Source organism: Heteronotia binoei, chromosome 10 (assembly GCF_032191835.1).
Source record: "Heteronotia binoei isolate CCM8104 ecotype False Entrance Well chromosome 10, APGP_CSIRO_Hbin_v1, whole genome shotgun sequence".
In the NCBI taxonomy this organism is placed as follows: domain Eukaryota; kingdom Metazoa; phylum Chordata; class Lepidosauria; order Squamata; family Gekkonidae; genus Heteronotia; species Heteronotia binoei.
In genome coordinates this window covers 3,590,384-3,611,192 of record NC_083232.1, presented here as the reverse complement: position 1 = coordinate 3,611,192, position 20,809 = coordinate 3,590,384, and the positions used below count along the sequence as shown (strand labels likewise).

The 20,809-nt window shown below is 50.4% G+C and overlaps 1 protein-coding gene across 1 annotated transcript in view; it reads right to left on the bottom strand.

Annotated features, from left to right (window-relative positions):
- Window positions 1-10,583: 10,583 nt before the first annotated feature.
- Window positions 10,584-20,809, bottom strand: part of KIF9 (kinesin family member 9) — a 77,493-nt gene continuing 67,267 nt past the window's right edge. Inside the window, exons 19-21 of the mRNA XM_060248115.1 lie at window positions 20,151-20,269; window positions 18,290-18,394; window positions 10,584-10,902 (exon numbers count right to left, since the gene is read on the bottom strand). Coding sequence (XP_060104098.1) covers window positions 10,795-10,902; window positions 18,290-18,394; window positions 20,151-20,269 — 332 coding nt within the window. The 3' untranslated portion in view covers window positions 10,584-10,794. The remainder of the gene's footprint in view (window positions 10,903-18,289; window positions 18,395-20,150; window positions 20,270-20,809) is intronic.

Sequence of the window (20,809 nt, the reverse complement as noted above, 5' to 3'; positions counted from 1 at the left end):
CGCACAGCCTGGAGCTGGCTTGGCGAGAAAATAGTCGAGGGAGGGGCGGTTCTGCCCACATGTGCTGACCAGGAGGGCAGTGGAACCGCAAAAGAAGAATTGCAGATTTATACCCCGTCCTTCTCCCTGAATCAGAGACTCAGATCGGCTCACAATCTCCTATGTCTTCTCCCCCTGCAACAGACACCCTGTTAGGTGGCTGGGGCTGAGAGGACTCTCACAGCAGCTGCCTCTTCAAGGACAACCTCTGCCAGAGCTATGGCTGACCCAAGGCCATTCCAACAGCTGCAAGTGGAGGAGTGGGGAATCAAACCCAGTTCTCCCAGATAAGAGTCCGCGCACTTAACAGCTACACCAAACGGGCTCTCTATTAGAGCTATGGCTGGCCCAAGGCCATTCCAGCAGCTGCAAGTGGAGGATTGGGGAATCAAACCCAGTTCTCCCAGATAAGAGTCCGCGCGCTTAACCACTACACCAAACAGGCTCTCTATTAGAGCTATAGTTGGCCCAAGGCCACTCCAGCAGCTGCAAGTGGAGGAGTGGGGAATCAAACCCGGTTCTCCCAGATAAGAGTCCGCGCACTTAACCACTACACCCAACTGGCTCTCTATTAGAGCTATGGCTGACCCAAGGCCATTCCAGCAGGTGCAAGTGGAGGAGTAGGGAATCAAACCTGGTTCTACCAGATAAGAGTCCGCACACTTAACCACTACACCAAACTGGCTCTCTTGCAGGTCTGGTGCCGTGGTCCTTAACAGTTCTGCTGACAGCACTGCAGCTCAGGGCTTCTGGCCGTGGCCCGTGGCCTCCAGGAAGACGCTTTCCTCGTCGGCTGCAAGTCGATGAGTCAGCTTGACGCAGCAGCTGCCTAAAAACTAGTAAAGCGAGCAGGAGCTGGCCGAACTCTTGTCCATTTTCCTGGGTTATAAAAAATGTGCATTGCTCAATGGAGTTACTTCCAAAACTGTTCCCGTGGAAGGAAACGTTTCCCAGCTGGAAAGCGACAGTCAAGGGGTTGGTGACGTGTTTGGCGTAGTGGTTAAGTGTGCGGGCTCTTATCTGGGAGAATCGGGTTTGATTCCCCACTCCTCCACTTGCACCTGCTGGAATGGCCTTGGGTCAGCCAGAGCTCTAATACAGAGCCAGTTTGGTGTAGTGGTGAAGTGTGTGGGCTCTTATCTGGGAGAACCGGGTTTGATTCCCCACTCCTCCACTTGCACCTGCTGGAATGGCCTTGGTTCAGCCAGAGCTCTAATACAGAGCCGGTTTGGTGTAGTGGTGAAGTGTGCGGACTCTTATCTGGGAGAACCGGGTTTGATTCCTCACTCCTCCTCTTGCAGCTGCTATTATGGCCTTGGGTCAGCAATCGCTGTCACAGGAGTTGTCCTTGAAACGGCAGCTGCAGTGAGGGCCCTCTCAGCCACACCCACCTCACAGGGTGTCTGTTGTGGGGGAAGGAGATAAAGGAGATTGTGAGCCGCTCTGAGACTTTTGATTCAGAGAGAATGGCGGGGTACAAGTCTGCAGTTCTTCTTCTAAATCCACCCCTCTGCGGGACATCATTCCATTCGGCAACCTCAGAGGCAAAAGGGGAGTGGGTGGAGGGGACGGAGCAACGGGCCCTTCAGGGAGGGCTTCTGGGGAAAGGGCCGGAGCTGGTCTCATTGCTGACCAGACCCTTGGGGTGCCTGCTGCAAAGGTCCTGCAGGTCAGATGCCAACGGAGCACCTTCGAAAAGCATGCCAGCTCTCTCTGCCGACCCTTCAGTGACCTCAATGCAAGAACCAAGAGAGTGCCCAGTGCCTGATTGTGATCATAACAACGGCTGGGTAAAAGAGAAGGTTTCAAGAGAGGCAGCTTCTCTCTGCTGCTGCCACGACAGTGGTGGGGAAAGCCAAACTTGGAAGGCATCTCTCCGCCACACCAGGCCGTGAGAGGCACTCCCTGAGACCGGGTGCCGGCTCTTCTAAACGAGAGGAGGAGATTGGTCCGTCTGCCCTGGAACCGACCAGAAGGGCTGTCCGGACATCCCTCCCACTCCCCCACCCCACTCGTTCAGCTCCAGGCTGCTGCCGGTGAGAATCCTCCCCCTACTTAATGCAAAGGCTTCCACCGGCTTTTGCCATCTTTTCTTGCAAGCGGGGGAATCGGCAGCGGGTGCTCCGATTATTCGGGGACCCTCAGTGAGAGCAGAAAGAACGCCCTCTGCCAGCGTCTCAGGAGCATGCGGCAAAAGGACGTATTTCCGCCCGTGTTTGTCAGCTGCGAACAAGGTGAACGGGGTCGTGCTGGAATCAGTCCTGAATGAGGAAGTGGCCACTCTGGCAACCAGCGGGGGGGGGGGGGGGGCGGTCTCCTCCAAAGCAAGAGGTTGGCATCCCTTTTGTAGAATGAATTTAACAGAGATGGGCAGGAGGAGAGAGACCAGTTTCCCCTCCAGATTAACTGGCTCCAAACCAGCAGCTTTCGTTAGCGTTGCCAACGTTTCATACGTTGCAAAACCTGTCCCCCTTTCGGCGCTAAAATCCAAACACCCCCAGATATTTCCTGAGTTGGAGCAGGCAACCCTACCCCTTGGGCCTCCTGACTGGATAAAATAATCACAGCAGTAACTCAGGCAGAGAGTAAGACAGGGGTGGCCAACGGTAGCTCTCCAGATGTTTTTTGCCTACAACTCCCATCAGCCCCAGCCAGCATGGGGCTGATGGGAGTTGTAGGCAAAAAACATCTGGAGAGCTACCCTTCGCCACCCCTGCTGTAGGACATGGTCTTTTTTAGAAATCGCTTTGTGAAGTTCACTGAGAGGGCAGGAGCCGGAGTTCGCTTCCTTCCCCCGTCCACCAATGTGCATTTTCCCCAGCAACGCTCAAGGCGAGTGTCAAGCTCGTCTATTTCTCATGGTAAAGATGGCTGATCTCATGTCGAACATAAATCCTGGTTTTCCTGCATTCCCTGCACCCCCCCTGTATCACATCCCTTCTGCCAAAGGATGTTTACTTAACGGAAATTGCCTTCCTATGTCTAATCGTATGCCCAAACTCTCCTGCAATCCCAGGCACCCCACAAGCCTTATCAGCTCACGGGTTGGTGATAGAGTGTTATTGTAGCCTAGAAGAAATTTACTATTGTGCCCTTTGAACCTCTGGTTTGAATGGTGTGTTTTTTATAACAGTTTATGATACCCTATATAGCATCTTGTAACCTCTGATAACTCAAAGACCATGTTATGTGAGCACCTTGGAGTTTAAATAAAGTAGTTCATTTGAAACAAAAAAACCCCAGGTTGCTTAGCTGTAACTGATGATCTTCGAGTGGTCACCTGTGCAGTCCCACACTTGAGGTTCTGTGCTCACGCAGAAGCTCACCTCGGAGTTTCCAAAGCTCCAATCTTAGAATGTTGACGTCCTCACTCTGCTGTGGGGAGCGGGCAGCAGTGCGCATGCCTGAGGCTGAGGGAAAGCGCCTACGCGCTCATTTTCGACCGCCGGTGAGTCACATCAACAAGGTAAGTAGACGAGAGATGCCAGCAGTGGGGACGGCTGGGCGGGTGTGTGTGACTGCACAGATGACCACTCGAAGATCATCAGTTACAGGTAAGCAACCTGTTTATCTTCTTCGTGGTCTCTGTGCAGTCCCACACTTGGGTGACGAGCGAGCTCAGGGAGTATGGATGGTGGGTGCTGGCAACTATACTGTAAAAAACAAGTAATAACGTTTAGTGAAATATATATCTCTATTAAAAGATAAATGAGCTCCCACAACTGTAGTAACCACCAATTAACTGTTTTATTTAACCGGTTATCATCAAGTTAAGCAAAAATAGAACGTAGAACCGATTGCCCAAATGATGCATCACGTCGAGCTCTTATGTCCAGAGCATAGTGTGATACAAAGGTAGTCTTAGAAGACCAGGTGGCAGCTGCACAGATGTCTTCAACAGATGAGCCACCCAGGAGAGCAGTCGACGTAGACACAGCCCTGGTAGAGTGAGCATGCAGGTGAGTAGGCAAAGGCTGCTCGGCCAACTCGTAGCAGAGTGAGATGGTTGATGCAATCCATTTGGCCAGCTGTTGAGATGAAACCTTGTCTCCTTTGCGGGGTTCACCATAAGTGACAAATAAAGCTGTGTCTTTTCTGAAAGCTTTAGTACGATCAAGATAGAATAAAAGGGCTCTACGTGCATCTAGGGCATGCAACAAACGTTGGGCTTCATCAACTGGGTTTGGGAAGAACGCTGGAAGAACTGTTGGTTGCAATAGATGAAAAACAGAAACAACTTTCAGAAGAAATGACGGATCTGGATGTATAACAACTTTATCCATGTGGAATACTGTGTACGGAGGATCAGAGCGAAAAGCCACAAGATCACTTAACCGTTTTGCAGATGTTACGGCCACAAGGAAGGCTGTCTTCCATGATAAGAGATGGAGGTGTTGTAGCCAGAGGTTCAAATGGTTTCCCCATCAGGTGGGGCAGGACTAGTGAGAGGCTCCAGGGTGCCACTGTTGGTGTAACTGGACGATGAAGACGAAGGAGTCCCTTTAGAAATTGCTTTGACACTCTATGGGAGAACAGGGAGCTTCCATCTTCTTGGTTACGGAAAGCTGAAATTGCTGCCAGATGCACTTTTAACGAAGAAAACCCAAGACCTGAACTCTCTAATGTTACTAAATAAGAAAACACAAACTGTAAGGGAGTAGATTTAGGAACAAGTCCTTCGTTACTCGCAAATTCAGAGAACCTTTTCCACTTTGCTAGATAGGTACGCCTTGTACTGGAATTTCGAGAACTATCTAGAACATACTGCACATGGGGTGAAAATGTTAGAGTTGAATGTGCCATGCCGTGAGGTGGGAAAACCCTTGGCTGTGATGGACGATTCTGCCCCCTTGTTGTGTCAGGAGATCTGCAACGGATGGAAATTTGTGAAAAGACCGGCGAGACAGTCTCAGGAAGACTGGAAACCGTGGTTGTCTGGGCCACCATGGTGCGATCAATATGCAGGTTATCTGATCCTCAATGATTTTCTGAATCATATGAAGTATAAGTGGAAAGGGGGGGAAATATCTAATGAAGACCTCTCTTCCACTTGTGTAAAAAGGCATCTCCTAGGGAGTCGTTTCTTGGAGCCCCTCGACTGAAGAAAACTGCACACTTGGTGTTGAGGTGTGTTGCAAATGTGTCTACTTTCAGGTGACCGAAGCGATTGAATACTCCCGTCAAAAAGGCTGGATTTAATGCCCATTCGTGATCGTTGATCTCTGTCCTGCTCAAGAGATCTGCCTTTACGTTGTCTATGCCTGGAACATGCATCGCAGTAAGGAATATCCTGTGTTGGATACACCATTCCCACAGGTTCAGGGCTAGTGTGCACAGCCTTTTTGAGGCAGTACCTCCTTGCCTGTTCACATAATAAACAGTCGCTGTATTGTCCGTTAAGATCTGCACCACCTGGTTCCTCAGGGATGGGAGAAGGGATTGAAGAGCCCTCCACACTGCTGTGAGCTCTAAGCAGTTGATGTGGGACCTTGCTTGCTGAGTCGTCCAACGGTCTTGAACATACTGATCCTCACAATGAGCGCCCCGACCCCAAAGTGAGGCATCTGTAGATACTGTTGTTTGAGGACTTGGATTTTGGAAGGGCATCCCCACTGACAAGTATGAGTCCAGAGTCCACCATCTCAGTGATTGAAGCAACTCTTGCGGGATGGTTAATGTACTGGATAGAAGGTCCCAATGGACTTTGAAATGTTTGAGGAACCACAGTTGCATCGGGCGCATTCGAAGTCTGGCATAAGAGAGTCCAAAGGTCGTTGATGCCATCAGTCCTGAAAGTTGCATTATTGAACGTGCTGATTGGGTTGGGCAATTGATGAAGGTTTGCACTACAGCTTTCAGTACTCGGGTTCTTTCCTGAGGTAGGAAAGCACGCTGAGATACCGTGTCCCAATATGCACTGATAAATTTGAGGCGCTGCGTTAGCTGGAGGAATGACTTTTGCAGATTTACGCAGAGGCCCAAACCCCTTAACGTGTCCGTGGTAGTCTGTTTGTCGCGTTGAAGTTGGCTTGCAGAATTCGCAACAAGGAGCCAATCCTCAATGTATGGAAAAATCAATATATTTTGATGTCTGAGGGCGGCAGTAACAACTGCCATGCACTTGGTAAATACGCGGGGTGCGGTTGCAATGCCAAAGGGAAGCACCCTGTACTGGTCGTGACGGTGACCTACTGTAAAGCGCAGGTACTTGCGGTGCTGCGGCCTGATTGTTATGTGAAAATATGCATCGTGTAGGTTGATAGATGCCAACCAAACTTGTTCCGGTATCAGAGGGAGGATAGTCTGCAGCGTGATCATTCGAAACCGAGTCTTGACTACGTGTCTGTTGAGATCCCTCAAGTCCATAATTGGTCTTTTTTCCTCCATCTCTTTTTGGGACTACAAAATATCTTGAGTAGAAGCCCTGATGATGAACCGAAGTTGGTACAGGAGATCAGAGTTTCTACCTTGTTTTCGAGGAAAGTGGACGGTGGAGTGTGCACAAAGTGATGTATCTGGGGAAGGGTTATAAACTCTATCGCGTACCCCAACCGAACTACAGTCAGTATCCATGAGTCTGTAGAAATCTCTTCCCACTGGTAAAAGGAAAGCAGTCTTGTTCCCACAGCTGGAGTAACAGCTACCTCCAGAGAGTCAAAGAGAACGTTTAGTCCCCTGACTGGATTTCTTCTCCTGTTGAGGTTTATTCTTAGGAATGTATGGTGTCTTTGATGGGTAAGATTTCATCCTCCAGTGGTCATTTTGCTGTGAGGGACAATACTGTCTTTGAGCTGGAAAAGATTTCCATTGCTTAGGTTTTGAATATTAAAGGATTGCTGAGAGACACCTAAGTTGCGTGCTCGCTTTCTACTAATCAACAGTCTTCTTTGGTGTCTCATCAGTAGTTGAGTGGAAGAGACCTTCCCCATCGAAAGGCAACTCCTCTACTCTTGTCCTAACATCTGTCTGTAAAGTTGTGGAACAGAGCCAGGCATGTCGTCTAAATGCTATGGCCGTGGCCAAAGATTTCGATGAGCAACTAACAGCATGCGATACTGTGCTTACTTGTTACTCTGCCACAATCACAATCTCTTGGGAGTTTTTGGAGTGCTGTGGCCTGGTCAGTATCTGGTAAATTTTGAATTAATCAGAAGAGCTCATTAGTCAATTGATGGATGTAGGCTGAAAAATACGCCATGTAAGTATGCATCTTTGCTGTTGCCGAAGTGAAGGAATAAATCTTCCGTCCCAGAACATCAATTTTCCGCCCTTCCCTGTCAGGAGGGGCAGGATGGCGTGGTTGTTTTGAGGAGGACGATGAGTGGATGATGACTGAGTTTGTAGCTGGGTGCTGCAACAAGAACTTTGCTTCAGACTCCTGAACTCTACACAACGCATCAAATCTTTTTGGGTACCGGTGTGGTCAATGCAGGCTCGTCCCAAGCTTCTCTAATCTTCTGTAAATGTACAGGAAGCAATGGTAGAACACATGCTTGTGGTAACTCAGATTGCACAATCTTATGGACCATGTCAGTTACAGCTGGTAATTCAGGTATTGGTATATTAAGGGCTTCAGCCATGCGCCTGATCAGATCAGTGAAGGCTTTAGAACTATCGGAAGATGACAGAGATGCTGAAGGATTCACTTCAGATTCCGCTGCACCTCAATCCCTTCATCAGATCCTTCATCAGATTCAACGTCAGAGTGGACAGATGCTGGCTGTGCCGCTTCCAGAACTGGAGGGGCAAACGCTCCTGTTTTGGATATTGTAGGTTGATTAGTTAACTGTGCAGCTGATACAGGTCTCGGGAACTGATCTGGCTGGTTTGGGTGCTGTCTTGCATGATGACAACACACTGAGGAGCGGGAGGGCGATCTGCAGCAGTGAAGGGTGTCTGGGTGGTGACTGATACACAGACTGGCGGTGATATCGACCATAGCCACCAGGTGGCAATCGAGACCGAGAAGCATAGCACGCTCTGCTGTCATAATATTCATTCCACCCATAGCGTCGATCAGACCAGTTCTCCCTGCCGGTTTCGTGACGCGGGTGAAAGCACTGGGGTGAGAGGGAGCGCGAAGGGGAACGGTATCGCTCTCTGGAAAATTGTCTGTGTCGCTGGAACCTTGCCTCTGATCGAGGAGAGTTGGAGGAACTTCTAGAGGAAAAACTCGGTGAACGGGAGTTCCTAGTTGGCGGGCGTGGCCGGGCTGCTGAGCCCTTGGAGTGATCGGTTACTGTCATGGCCTGACTTACAGCTGTATCACCATCCGGGCTTGTGGAAGCTATAGCCTGTGTTGGTGCCGAGGCTAATGACACTACGCTACATACAGTCGGAGACTGTGATGATATGCCAGAGATCACCATTGGAGAAACTCTGGGATTGAGTTGCGACTCTGCGGTGCAAGGCTTCTTATTTTTCAAGCCGTCGGCTGCTTTAGAGGCTCATCGCTTGTAAGACTTATCCTTTGCCTTCTTGGGCTTGGCAGGAGTGCAGTCACGATCAGCCGTTGCCGAATCTCCCCTCGCAGATGGGGGAGGCGGCGGCTCCATTTGGGATGCTGACGATGATGCTTGTGGCTGCAGGGAAGCCTCCATGAGTATATAACTGGAGAGCCAGTTTGGTGTAGTGGTTAAGTGTGCGGACTCTTATCTGGGAGAACCAGGTTTGATTCCCCCTCCTCCACTTGCAGCTGCTGGAATGGCCTTGGGTCAGCCAGAGCTCTAATAGAGAGCCAGTTGGGTGTAGTGGTTAAGTGTGCGGACTCTTATCTCGGAGAACCGGGTTTGATTCCCCATTCCTCCACTTGCAGCTGCTGGAATGGCCTTGGGTCAGCCATAGCTCTAATACCCAGTTTGGTGTAGTGGTTAAGTGTGCGGACTCTTATCTCGGAGAACCGGGTTTGATTCCCCACTCCTCCACTTGCAGCTGCTGGAATGGCCTTGGGTCAGCCATAGCTCTAATACCCAGTTTGGTGTAGTGGTTAAGTGTGCGGACTCTTATCTCGGAGAACCGGGTTTGATTCCCCACTCCTCCACTTGCAGCTGCTGGAATGGCCTTGGGTCAGCCATAGCTCTAATAGAGAGCCAGTTGGGTGTAGTGGTTAAGTGCACGGACTCTTATCTCGGAGAACCGGGTTTGATTCCCCACTCCTCCACTTGCAGCTGCTGGAATGGCCTTGGGTCAGCCATAGCTCTAATAGAGAGCCAGTTTGGTGTAGTGGTTAAGTGTGCAGACTCTTATCTGGGAGAACTGGGTTTGATTCCCCACTCCTCCACTTGCACCTGCTGGAATGGCCTTGGGTCAGCCATAGCTCTGGCAAAGGTTGTCCTCGAAAGGGCAGCTGCTGTGAGAACCTCTCCAGCCCCACCCACCTCACAGGTTGTCTGTTGTGGGGGAGGAAGATAAAGGAGATTGAGAGCCGCTGTGAGACTCTTCGGTGTGGAGGGCGGGATATAAATCCAATATCTTCATCTACCTCACAGGGTATCTGTTGTGGGGGAGGGGGAAGGTAAAGGAGATTGTGAGGCCCTCTGAGACTCTTCGGAGTGGAGGGCGGGATATAAATCCAATATCTTCATCTACCTCACAGGGTGTCTGTTGTGGGAGGGAGGAAAGGAAAGGAGATTGTGAGCTGCTCTCTTCGGAGTGGAGGGCGGGATATAAATCCAATATCTTCATCTACCTCACAGGGTGTCTGTTGTGGGAGGGAGGAAGGGAAAGGAGATTGTGAGCTGCTCTCTTCGGAGTGGAGGGCGGGATATAAATCCAATATCTTCATCTACCTCACAGGGTGTCTGTTGTGGGAGAGGAAGGTAAAGGAGATAGTGAGCTGCTCTGAGACTCTTCGGAGTGGAGGACGGGATATAAATCCAATATCTTCTTATTCTATAATGGAGGCGGATTGCATGATTCTTCCTGGTTTGTCTTGTGAACTTAGAGCAAATTGTAAAAGTGTTAGGTCGGTGTTCTTCCCCAAGACACAGTAGGCAAAGATTATGACCGTCTCTCAAAGGGATCTTCGCACAGCAGCCAGAACAGCATTTGAAATATACTTGCTTTTCCATACGTTGGAGGCGGTTGGAAAGGGGGAGTGGGGTCGAGGCAAACGTACGATGAAAAGATGCTAAATTGTTTTTCTTCTCCTCCCCCGTCTATTTCGTCATCTTTCAACTGACTGTGAACTGGTAACTTGGTTTTAGAAACAGAAAAAACACACAAATAAAAGCTTCGGAAGAGAGCGATCAACGAGGTATGCTAATCACGCGGCGGAAAAAACGAAACTGAGCGGGTAGGCGCTCTCCCTCAGCCTCAGGCATGCGCACCGCTGCCCGCTCCCCAGGGCACAGGGACAGCGTCAACATTCTAAGACTGGAGCTTTGGAAATTTCGAGGTGAGCTTCTGCGTGAACACAGAACCCCAAGTGTGGGACTGCACAGATGACCACTCGAAGAAGATCAAAGGGCTTCGTTATTGCAAATATCCAGGCTTGACAGCGAGTCCCTCCCCTATTAGTAACTAATCTTTTATCTTACCAACAATTAATTAATACCAACAACAGCTTTAATTAATACCAACGGATGAGATGAGACTGGGGCCCAAGTATGAGCATTAACCATCAGAATACTGCAGAGGTTTGGTTTTGCTGTATGTGCCTGTCCTGAAAATGAAGGCATTCTGAGTCACGCTTGGAAGTCAGCTGCTTTATGTGCCACCTGCTCAGGAACGGAGGCTGGAGCCCCCCTGGCTCGGCTACGCGATGTCCAGCACAGAAGGGGGCTTGTTCTTCACGATGGGTTGGATGCCGGAGGGCTTCTTCCTCATGTGCTCGAGGGCGGTCATGGCTCGGGAATACTTGTGCTGTCCGAAAGAAAAAGAGTGGGCGCTTAGGCTGGGCCGGGAGGAATGCGGCCACACTCAGGGTCAACCCTGCCACCAGGCAAACTAAGCAACTGCCTAGGGCGCTGGCCTTCTGGGGGCGCAACCTTCCACGTGACTCAGTGAAGGAGGTCTCCCATCCAAATCTTCGGGACTGCCTCTCCCCTATGAGCCCTCCCCCGGGGTTCTGAGGTCAGCTGCACAACATCTTCTTGTGATTCCTAAGGATGCCGGACAGGCTTCAACGAGGGCCAGGGCCTTTTTGGTCCAGGCCCCCACCTGGTGGAATGAGCTCCCGCTGGAGATCCGAGCCTTACGGGACTTATCTTAAGTTTCGCAAGGCCTGTAAGACGGAGCTTTTCCGCCAGGCTTTTAATTGAGCCAGCGGGGGTCCCTTGCAGCCATCGCTCTCCCCCCAGCGCTTTACCATCCAGTTGCTTATGTTATGCTGAGCACGACCAGCCTATATGTGGTTTATGACTTGTTGCCAATGATGCGGCTCATGAACATATGAACATATATGAACATATGAAGCTGCCTTATACTGAATCAGACCCTCGGTCCATCAAAGTCAGTATTGTCTACTCAGACTGGCAGCGGCTCTCCAGGGTCTCAAGCTGAGGTTTTTCACACCTATTTGCCTGGACCCTTTTTAGTTGGAGATGCCGGGGATTGAACGTGGGACCTTCTGCTTACCAAGCAGATGCTCTACCACTGAGCCACCGCCCCTCCCCATATGAAGCTGCCTTCTACTGAATCAGACCCCTGGTCCATCAAAGTCAGTATTGTCTACTCAGACTGGCAGCGGCTCTCCAGGGTCTCAAGCTGAGGTTTTTCACACCTATTGCCTGGACCCTTTTTAGTTGGAGATGCCGGGGATTGAACCTGGGACCTTCTGCTTCCCAAGCAGATGCTCTACCACTGAGCCACTGTCCCTCCCAAAAACATATGAACATATGAAGCTGCCTTCTACTGAATCAGACCCCCTTCGGTCCATCAAAGTCAGTCTTGTCTACTCAGACTGGCAGCGGCTCTCCAGGGTCTCAAGCTGAGGTTTTTCACACCTATTTGCCTGGACCCTTTTTAGTTGGGGATGCCGGGAATTGAACCTGGGACCTTCTGCTTACCAAGCAGATGCTCCACCACTGAGCCACCATCCCTCCCCTATTAGTGCCCCGAATGTGGAGGTTCCCCTCAGTAGCCATGGCTAGTAGCCATTGATAGACTTATCCTCCATGAATATCCTCTCATGGTTTATGTCAGTTCTGCAATTGTGATGTTATTTCGTTTGGATCTGGTTTATTTAACAAAAATAAAGGGTTGTTTTTTTAATGTTGTAAGCCACCCAGAGCCCGCTTGCAGGATAGGGTGGGGTAGAAATCGAAAAAATTAAACTCAATTAAATACTTCCCAGAGTTGGCCCTGCTAAGCTTCCGAGCTCTGACAAGCTCTGACTATCCAGGTCAGGGTGCAATTTCAAGTTTTCTGCTTTTCATTTCCCCCATAATTCCATCTGTTTTTGAAAATTGGTTATCAGCGTGAAGGGGGGGGGGCGTGCCAGAAGTTAGCCTCGCGTAGGGCGCCTGATGGTGGAGGCCACGCTCGGGCAGAAGCAAACAAACCGAAGGGGAAGAAAAAAAACCAACCGCCAGAACAGGTGGGTACTCGAAAGCTGAGTTTAACGATTGAAATCCCACTCTCTTCACGCTGGAGCACACTCGGAGATGTTAAACCCCGGGCTAAAGGCAGAACAACCGCTGAGAGAAACTGCACTCTTCGAGAGTTGACTCAAAAGTATACAAAGGCTGTGATCACACGCGCTAAACGATGCACTTTGGATTCCATTTTCGATGCACTTTCCAACTGGATTTTGACGGTTCACACGGGAAAATCCAGTTGGAAAGTGCACTGAAAAGTGAATTGGAAGTGCAATACTTCGTGTGTGCGATCCCAGCCAATCGGTCTTTTTATGAAAAGTCAACCTCTATTTGGGATATTATAAACCAGCCTCTCCCCCTTTATGGATGTTGATAATTTTAAAAGGTCTGCAAGGGTGTGCTCTTTGATTATGATCTTAGGCCACTGAAGAAAGCGCATTCAGCTGAAACCCGTTTGGCTGGTTGGTTTTATGTATACAAACCCTATGGCTTGTCATGAGGTTTTGACAAATCGACATTCCTGTTTTACAATTGTACTTCATTTTTACGTATTTTGCACATTTTTAATTGTCACAGGGTGGAATGAATACCTGAAGTGTGTTTTAATGGTTAAACGCAGCTTTGGAATACCCCAGGAGGACATAATCTTTACCTCAATCTGCCTGCTGCAGTAGAAAAGAGGTAGAGCCCTTTCAAGACTTAACAAAATTTGTGGCAGGAGATGAACTTTAAGAACACAAGACAACCCTGTTGGATCAGGCCAGTGGCCCCTCCAGTCCAACACTCTGTGTCACATAAGAACATAAGAGAAGCCCTGTTGGATCAGGCCAGTGGCCCCTCCAGTCCAAAACTCTGTGTCACATAAGAACATAAGAGAAGCCCTGTTGGATCAGGCCAGTGGCCCCTCCAGTCCAACACTCTGTGTCACATAAGAACATAAGAGAAGCCCTGTTGGATCAGCCCAATGGCCCCTCCAGTCCAACACTCTGTGTCACATAAGAACATAAGAGAAGCCCTGTTGGATCAGGCCAGTGGCCCCTCCAGTCCAACACTCTGTGTCACATAAGAACATAAGAGAAGCCCTGTTGGATCAGGCCAATGGCCCCTCCAGTCCAACACTCTGTGTCACATAAGAACATAAGAGAAGCCCTGTTGGATCAGGCCAATAGCCTATCCAGTCCAACACTCTGTGTCACATAAGAACATAAGAGAAGCCATGTTGGATCAGGCCAATGGCCCATCCAGTCCAACACTCTGTGTCACATAAGAACATAAGAGAAACCCTGTTGGATCAGGCCAGTGGCCCATCCAGTCCAACACTCTGTGTCACATAAGAACATAAGAGAAGCCCTGTTGGATCAGGCCAGTGGCCCCTCCAGTCCAACACTCTGTGTCACATAAGAACATAAGAGAAGCCCTGTTGGATCAGGCCAATGGCCCCTCCAGTCCAACACTCTGTGTCACATAAGAACATAAGAGAAGTCATGTTGGATCAGGCCAATAGCCCATCCAGTCCAACACTCTGTGTCACATAAGAACATAAGAGAAGCCATGTTGGATCAGGCCAATGGCCCATCCAGTCCAACACGCTGTGTCACATAAGAACATAAGAGAAACCCTGTTGGATCAGGCCAGTGGCCCATCCAGTCCAACACTCTGTGTCACATAAGAACATAAGAGAAGCCCTGTTGGATCAGGCCAGTGGCCCCTCCAGTCCAACACTCTGTGTCACATAAGAACATAAGAGAAGCCCTGTTGGATCAGGCCAGTGGCCCCTCCAGTCCAACACTCTGTGTCACATAAGAACATAAGAGAAGCCCTGTTGGATCAGGCCAATGGCCCCTCCAGTCCAACACTCTGTGTCACATAAGAACATAAGAGAAGCCCTGTTGGATCAGGCCAGTGGCCCCTCCAGTCCAACACTCTGTGTCACATAAGAACATAAGAGAAACCCTGTTGGATCAGGCCAGTGGCCCATCCAGTCCAACACGCTGTGTCACATAAGAACATAAGAGAAACCCTGTTGGATCAGGTCAGTGGCCCATCCAGTCCAACACTCTGTGTCACATAAGAACATAAGAGAAGCCCTGTTGGATCAGGCCAGTGGCCCCTCCAGTCCAACACGCTGTGTCACATAAGAACATAAGAGAAGCCCTGTTGGATCAGGCCAGTGGCCCCTCCAGTCCAACACTCTGTGTCACATAAGAACATAAGAGAAGCCCTGTTGGATCAGGCCAATGGCCCCTCCAGTCCAACACTCTGTGTCACATAAGAACATAAGAGAAGCCCTGTTGGATCAGGCCAATGGCCCCTCCAGTCCAACACTCTGTGTCACATAAGAACATAAGAGAAGCCCTGTTGGATCAGGCCAATGGCCCCTCCAGTCCAACACTCTGTGTCACATAAGAACATAAGAGAAGCCCTGTTGGATCAGGCCAATAGCCCATCCAGTCCAACACTCTGTGTCACATAAGAACATAAGAGAAACCCTGTTGGATCAGGCCAGTGGCCCATCCAGTCCAACACTCTGTGTCACATAAGAACATAAGAGAAGCCCTGTTGGATCAGGCCAGTGGCCCCTCCAGTCCAACACTCTGTGTCACATAAGAACATAAGAGAAGCCCTGTTGGATCAGGCCAATGGCCCCTCCAGTCCAACACTCTGTGTCACATAAGAACATAAGAGAAGTCATGTTGGATCAGGCCAATGGCCCATCCAGTCCAACACTCTGTGTCACATAAGAACATAAGAGAAGCCATGTTGGATCAGGCCAATGGCCCATCCAGTCCAACACGCTGTGTCACATAAGAACATAAGAGAAACCCTGTTGGATCAGGCCAGTGGCCCCTCCAGTCCAACACTCTGTGTCACATAAGAACATAAGAGAAGCCCTGTTGGATCAGGCCAGTGGCCCCTCCAGTCCAACACTCTGTGTCACATAAGAACATAAGAGAAGCCCTGTTGGATCAGGCCAATGGCCCCTCCAGTCCAACACTCTGTGTCACATAAGAACATAAGAGAAGTCATGTTGGATCAGGCCAATAGCCCATCCAGTGCAACACTCTGTGTCACATAAGAACATAAGAGAAGCCATGTTGGATCAGGCCAATGGCCCATCCAGTCCAACACTCTGTGTCACATAAGAACATAAGAGAAACCCTGTTGGATCAGGCCAGTGGCCCATCCAGTCCAACACTCTGTGTCACATAAGAACATAAGAGAAGCCCTGTTGGATCAGGCCAGTGGCCCCTCCAGTCCAACACTCTGTGTCACATAAGAACATAAGAGAAGCCCTGTTGGATCAGGCCAATGGCCCCTCCAGTCCAACACTCTGTGTCACATAAGAACATAAGAGAAGTCATGTTGGATCAGGCCAATAGCCCATCCAGTCCAACACTCTGTGTCACATAAGGACACAAGAGAAGCCATGTTGGATCAGGCCAATGGCCCATCCAGTCCAACACTCTGTGTCACATAAGAACATAAGAGAAACCCTGTTGGATCAGGCCAGTGGCCCATCCAGTCCAACACTCTGTGTCACATAAGAACATAAGAGAAGCCCTGTTGGATCAGGCCAGTGGCCCCTCCAGTCCAACACTCTGTGTCACATAAGAACATAAGAGAAGCCCTGTTGGATCAGGCCAATGGCCCCTCCAGTCCAACACTCTGTGTCACATAAGAACATAAGAGAAGTCATGTTGGATCAGGCCAATGGCCCATCCAGTCCAACACTCTGTGTCACATAAGAACATAAGAGAAGCCATGTTGGATCAGGCCAATGGCCCATCCAGTCCAACACACTGTGTCACATAAGAACATAAGAGAAACCCTGTTGGATCAGGCCAGTGGCCCATCCAGTCCAACACTCTGTGTCACATAAGAACATAAGAGAAGCCCTGTTGGATCAGGCCAGTGGCCCCTCCAGTCCAACACTCTGTGTCACATAAGAACATAAGAGAAACCCTGTTGGATCAGGCCAGTGGCCCATCCAGTCCAACACTCTGTGTCACATAAGAACATAAGAGAAGCCCTGTTGGATCAGGCCAGTGGCCCCTCCAGTCCAACACTCTGTGTCACATAAGAACATAAGAGAAGCCCTGTTGGATCAGGCCAATGGCCCCTCCAGTCCAACACTCTGTGTCACATAAGAACATAAGAGAAGTCATGTTGGATCAGGCCAATAGCCCATCCAGTCCAACACTCTGTGTCACATAAGAACATAAGAGAAGCCATGTTGGATCAGGCCAATGGCCCATCCAGTCCAACACTCTGTGTCACATAAGAACATAAGAGAAACCCTGTTGGATCAGGCCAGTGGCCCATCCAGTCCAACACTCTGTGTCACATAAGAACATAAGAGAAGCCCTGTTGGATCAGGCCAGTGGCCCCTCCAGTCCAACACTCTGTGTCACATAAGAACATAAGAGAAGCCCTGTTGGATCAGGCCAATGGCCCCTCCAGTCCAACACTCTGTGTCACATAAGAACATAAGAGAAGCCCTGTTGGATCAGGCCAATGGCCCAGCCAGTCCAACACTCTGTGTCACATAAGAACATAAGAGAAGCCCTGTTGGATCAGGCCAGTGGCCCCTCCAGTCCAACACTCTGTGTCACATAAGAACATAAGAGAAGCCCTGTTGGATCAGGCCAATGGCCCCTCCAGTCCAACACTCTGTGTCACATAAGAGAAGCCCTGTTGGATCAGACCAATGGCCCATCCAGTCCAACACTCTGTGTCACACAGTGGCCAATATATGTGTATGTGTATACACACACACACACACATAAATACATACAAACACACACACACACACATATATATACACACACACACACACTGTGGCTAATAGCCACTGATGGACCTCTGCTCCATATTTTTATCCAATTCCCTCTTGAAGTTGGCTATGCTTGTAGCCGCCGCCACCTCCTGTGGCAGTGAATTCCACACATTAATCACCCTTTGGGTGAAGAAGGACTTCCTTTTATCCGTTTTAACCCGACTGCTCAGCAATTTCATCGAATGCCCACGAGTTCTTGTATTGTGAGAAAGGGAGAAAAGGACTTCTTTCTCTACCTTCTCCATCCCATGCATAATCTTGTAAACCTCTGTCATGTCACCCCGCAGTCGATGTTTCTCCAAGCTAAAGAGCCCCAAATGTTTTAACCTTTCTTCATAGGGAAAGTGCTCCAGCCCTTTAATCATTCTAGTTGCCCTTTTCTGCACTTTTTCCAATGCTATAATACCTTTTTTGAGTTGCGGTGGCCAGAATTGCACACAGTACTCCAAATGAGACCGCACCATCGATTTATACAGGGGCATTATGATACTGGCTGATTGGTTTCCGTTCCCTCCCTAATAATCCCCAGCATGGTGTTGGCCTTTTTTAATTGCAATCGCACGCCGCCTTGACATTTTCAGTGAGTTCTCTACCACCTAGCTCAGATCTCCTCTGCCTGACAGGGGCTGTCCAGGGTCTTGTCCCAGAAAGGGTCTTTTCCACCACCTTTAAGCAGAGATGCTGGAAACTGGATCGGAAAAATGCCTGGGGTGGGTGCACCACAGCCCCTTCCCGTGGAGCCCAAACTCTGGACTGGGTCCAACGAAAGATATCCTTTTGCCGATGTTTACAGCACTGCTTCTGTGACGACAGCTGGCTCCTGCTTGTCCCCAGGACCTGGCAAAGGGCCCCTGGAGAGGGGTTTTTACCCTACCTTGCGGTCATTCTTCGCTTTGGCGTTATAGAAGGAGACGGAAGCTGGGCAGTAGGGCAGCACTTCCTCCTGCATCCGGTCGAACCTCTCCTGCTCGTCTTCCTCCTGGGAGGAAGAGAAGGGCAGCACACAGGAAGCTCTTTGAGGTGCCTGACGGACCTTCAAGCCTCCGACAGCTCAGAGCCGTCCGATGACGGTGCATGAGCTTCAGCAGCGCGCGTGCAGTGCCAGACTCCCAGTTCCTGGGTCTTTGAAATTCCCAAGAAGAGCAGGTGCCCCCGCGGAAGAGAGGAGACAAGCGCTGGGAAACAGGCCACTCAGAAACACCCCCTGCCCCCCCACACACACATGATATGAGGGCGAGATGAGAACAGAAGCTATTTATTTGGATCACAGCACTTCATCCTGTCTGATCACAGTATCACGCATAGGTGAGAGCCGGTACAGTGTAGGGCAGGGGTAGCCAACGGTAGGTCTCCGGATGTTTTTTTGCCTACAACTCCCATCAGCCCCAGCCAGCTGGAACAGTGGTTCTCCAGATGCTTTTTTTTGCCTACAAAAACATCTGGAGAGCTACCACTAGCCACCCCTGGTGTAGTGGAGAAGTGCGCAGACTCTTATCTGGGAGAACCGGGTTTGATTCCCCACTCCTCCACTTGCACCTGCTGGAATGGCCTTGGGTCAGCCATGGCTCTAATAGAGAGCCAGTTTGGTGTAGTGGTTAAGTGCACAGACTCTTATCTGGGAGAACCGGGTTTGATTCCCCACTCCTCCACTTGCACCTGCTGGAATGGCCTTGGGTCAGCCATAGCTCTAATAGAGAGCCAGTTTGGTGTAGTGGTTAAGTGCACAGACTCTTAACTGGGAGAACGGGGTTTGATTCCCCACTCCTCCACTTGCACCTGCTGGAATGGCCTTGGGTCAGCCAGAGCTCTAATAGAGAGCCAGTTGGGTGTAGTGGTGAAGTGCGCGGACTCTTATCTGGGAGAACCGGGTTTGATTCCCCACTCCTCCTCCCCTTGCAGCTGCTGGAATGGCCTTGGGTCAGCCAGAGCTCTAATAGAGAGCCAGTTTGGTGCAGTGGTTAAGTGTGCGGACTCTTATCTGGGAGAACCAGGTTTGATTCCCCACTCCTCCACTCCACTTTCATGCCGGCTGGGGGCTGATGGGAGTTGTAGGCAAAAAAAAAATATCCAGAGAGCTACCGTCGGCCACCCCTGGTGTAGGGGTTAGAGAAGGGGTGGCCAAACTTGCTGTGAATGTAAGAGCCGCATAGAATAAACATCAAACATATGAGAGCGACAAGAGACGAAGGTCAGATGTTTGAGAGCCACAAGGCAGGCAGGCAGACAAATAGGTTGAGGGGGGAGAGAGAGAGAGGTGGAAAGAAAGCAATTTTAAACGAATTCTCCAAGCCACCAGCTGGCTTGGCTTGAAGAAGTGATTTTTAAAAGAGACAACTGCCTTCCCCAAGTTGGCTGACGGGGGCTTCAAGAGCCACCCATTTCCCTGGCTTCCCTCTCGTGATCTGCCCAAATCCACAGCACCAGGGGTGAGGAACAGCGGTTCTCCCGATGCTTTTTTTTGGCCTACAGCTCCCATCAGCCCCAGCCATTGGCCATGCTAGCTGGGGCTGATGGGAGCTGTAGGCAAAAAAAAAGCATCCGGAGAACCGCTGTTCCCCCCACCCCCCTTGGAGCCTGCTTCAAAACCTCCAAAGCCCGACACCTCCTGAGGAAGCCTGATCCAAGTTTCTTGGGCTGCGACTGAGTCGCACGTGGCTGAGACGAGCTCGCAGGCCCAGCGGCTGCACCATGGCTCAGCAGTGGAAGAGCCCGCAGCTGCGGAAGGCACTACTTACCAGAGTCATGACCCTGTTGATCGGAATCATGCCGAGCCGGAGAGCGCCGCTGCCGGGCTTCAGCGCCTCTTGGACCTCCTCCGGGATGAGGAAGGACTCGTTGTACCAGATTTCAAACTCTGGAAAGCAAATGAGAATAGCAGCTGGGGCTGGGTAATGCTTGGCCCCGAGCTACCCTGCAGTCTGAGATTAGAGTAGACCGGGCATTCAGGAGTGGGTGGCTGGACACTCACTGCCTGTGAGGTGAGGCTGAGGGAACTCTGGGAGAACTGTGACTGGCCGAAGGTCACCCAGCTGGCTGCATGTGAAGGAGGAGTGGGGAATTGAACGCAGTTCCGTAGAGTCGGGTGGCTGGACACTCATTGCCTGTGAGGTAAGCGAGGCTGAAGGAACTCTGGGAGAACAGTGACTGGCCGAAGGCCACCCAGCTGGCTGCATGTGAAGGAGGAGTGGGGAATCTCTTGCATATCTGGGGTGCCTTGTGGCCAGGGGTGGAATTCTAGCAGGAGCTCCTTTGCTTATTAGGCCATGCACCCCTGATCAGGGGGGGATCAGTCACCCGCCGGTCTTCCAAATCCTGGCTACAGCCCTGCTGCATACCCTGCCTCAAAACTAGCCTGTGTGGGGCATGCGGGAAGGTGAGCCCGTGCTCAGAAGAG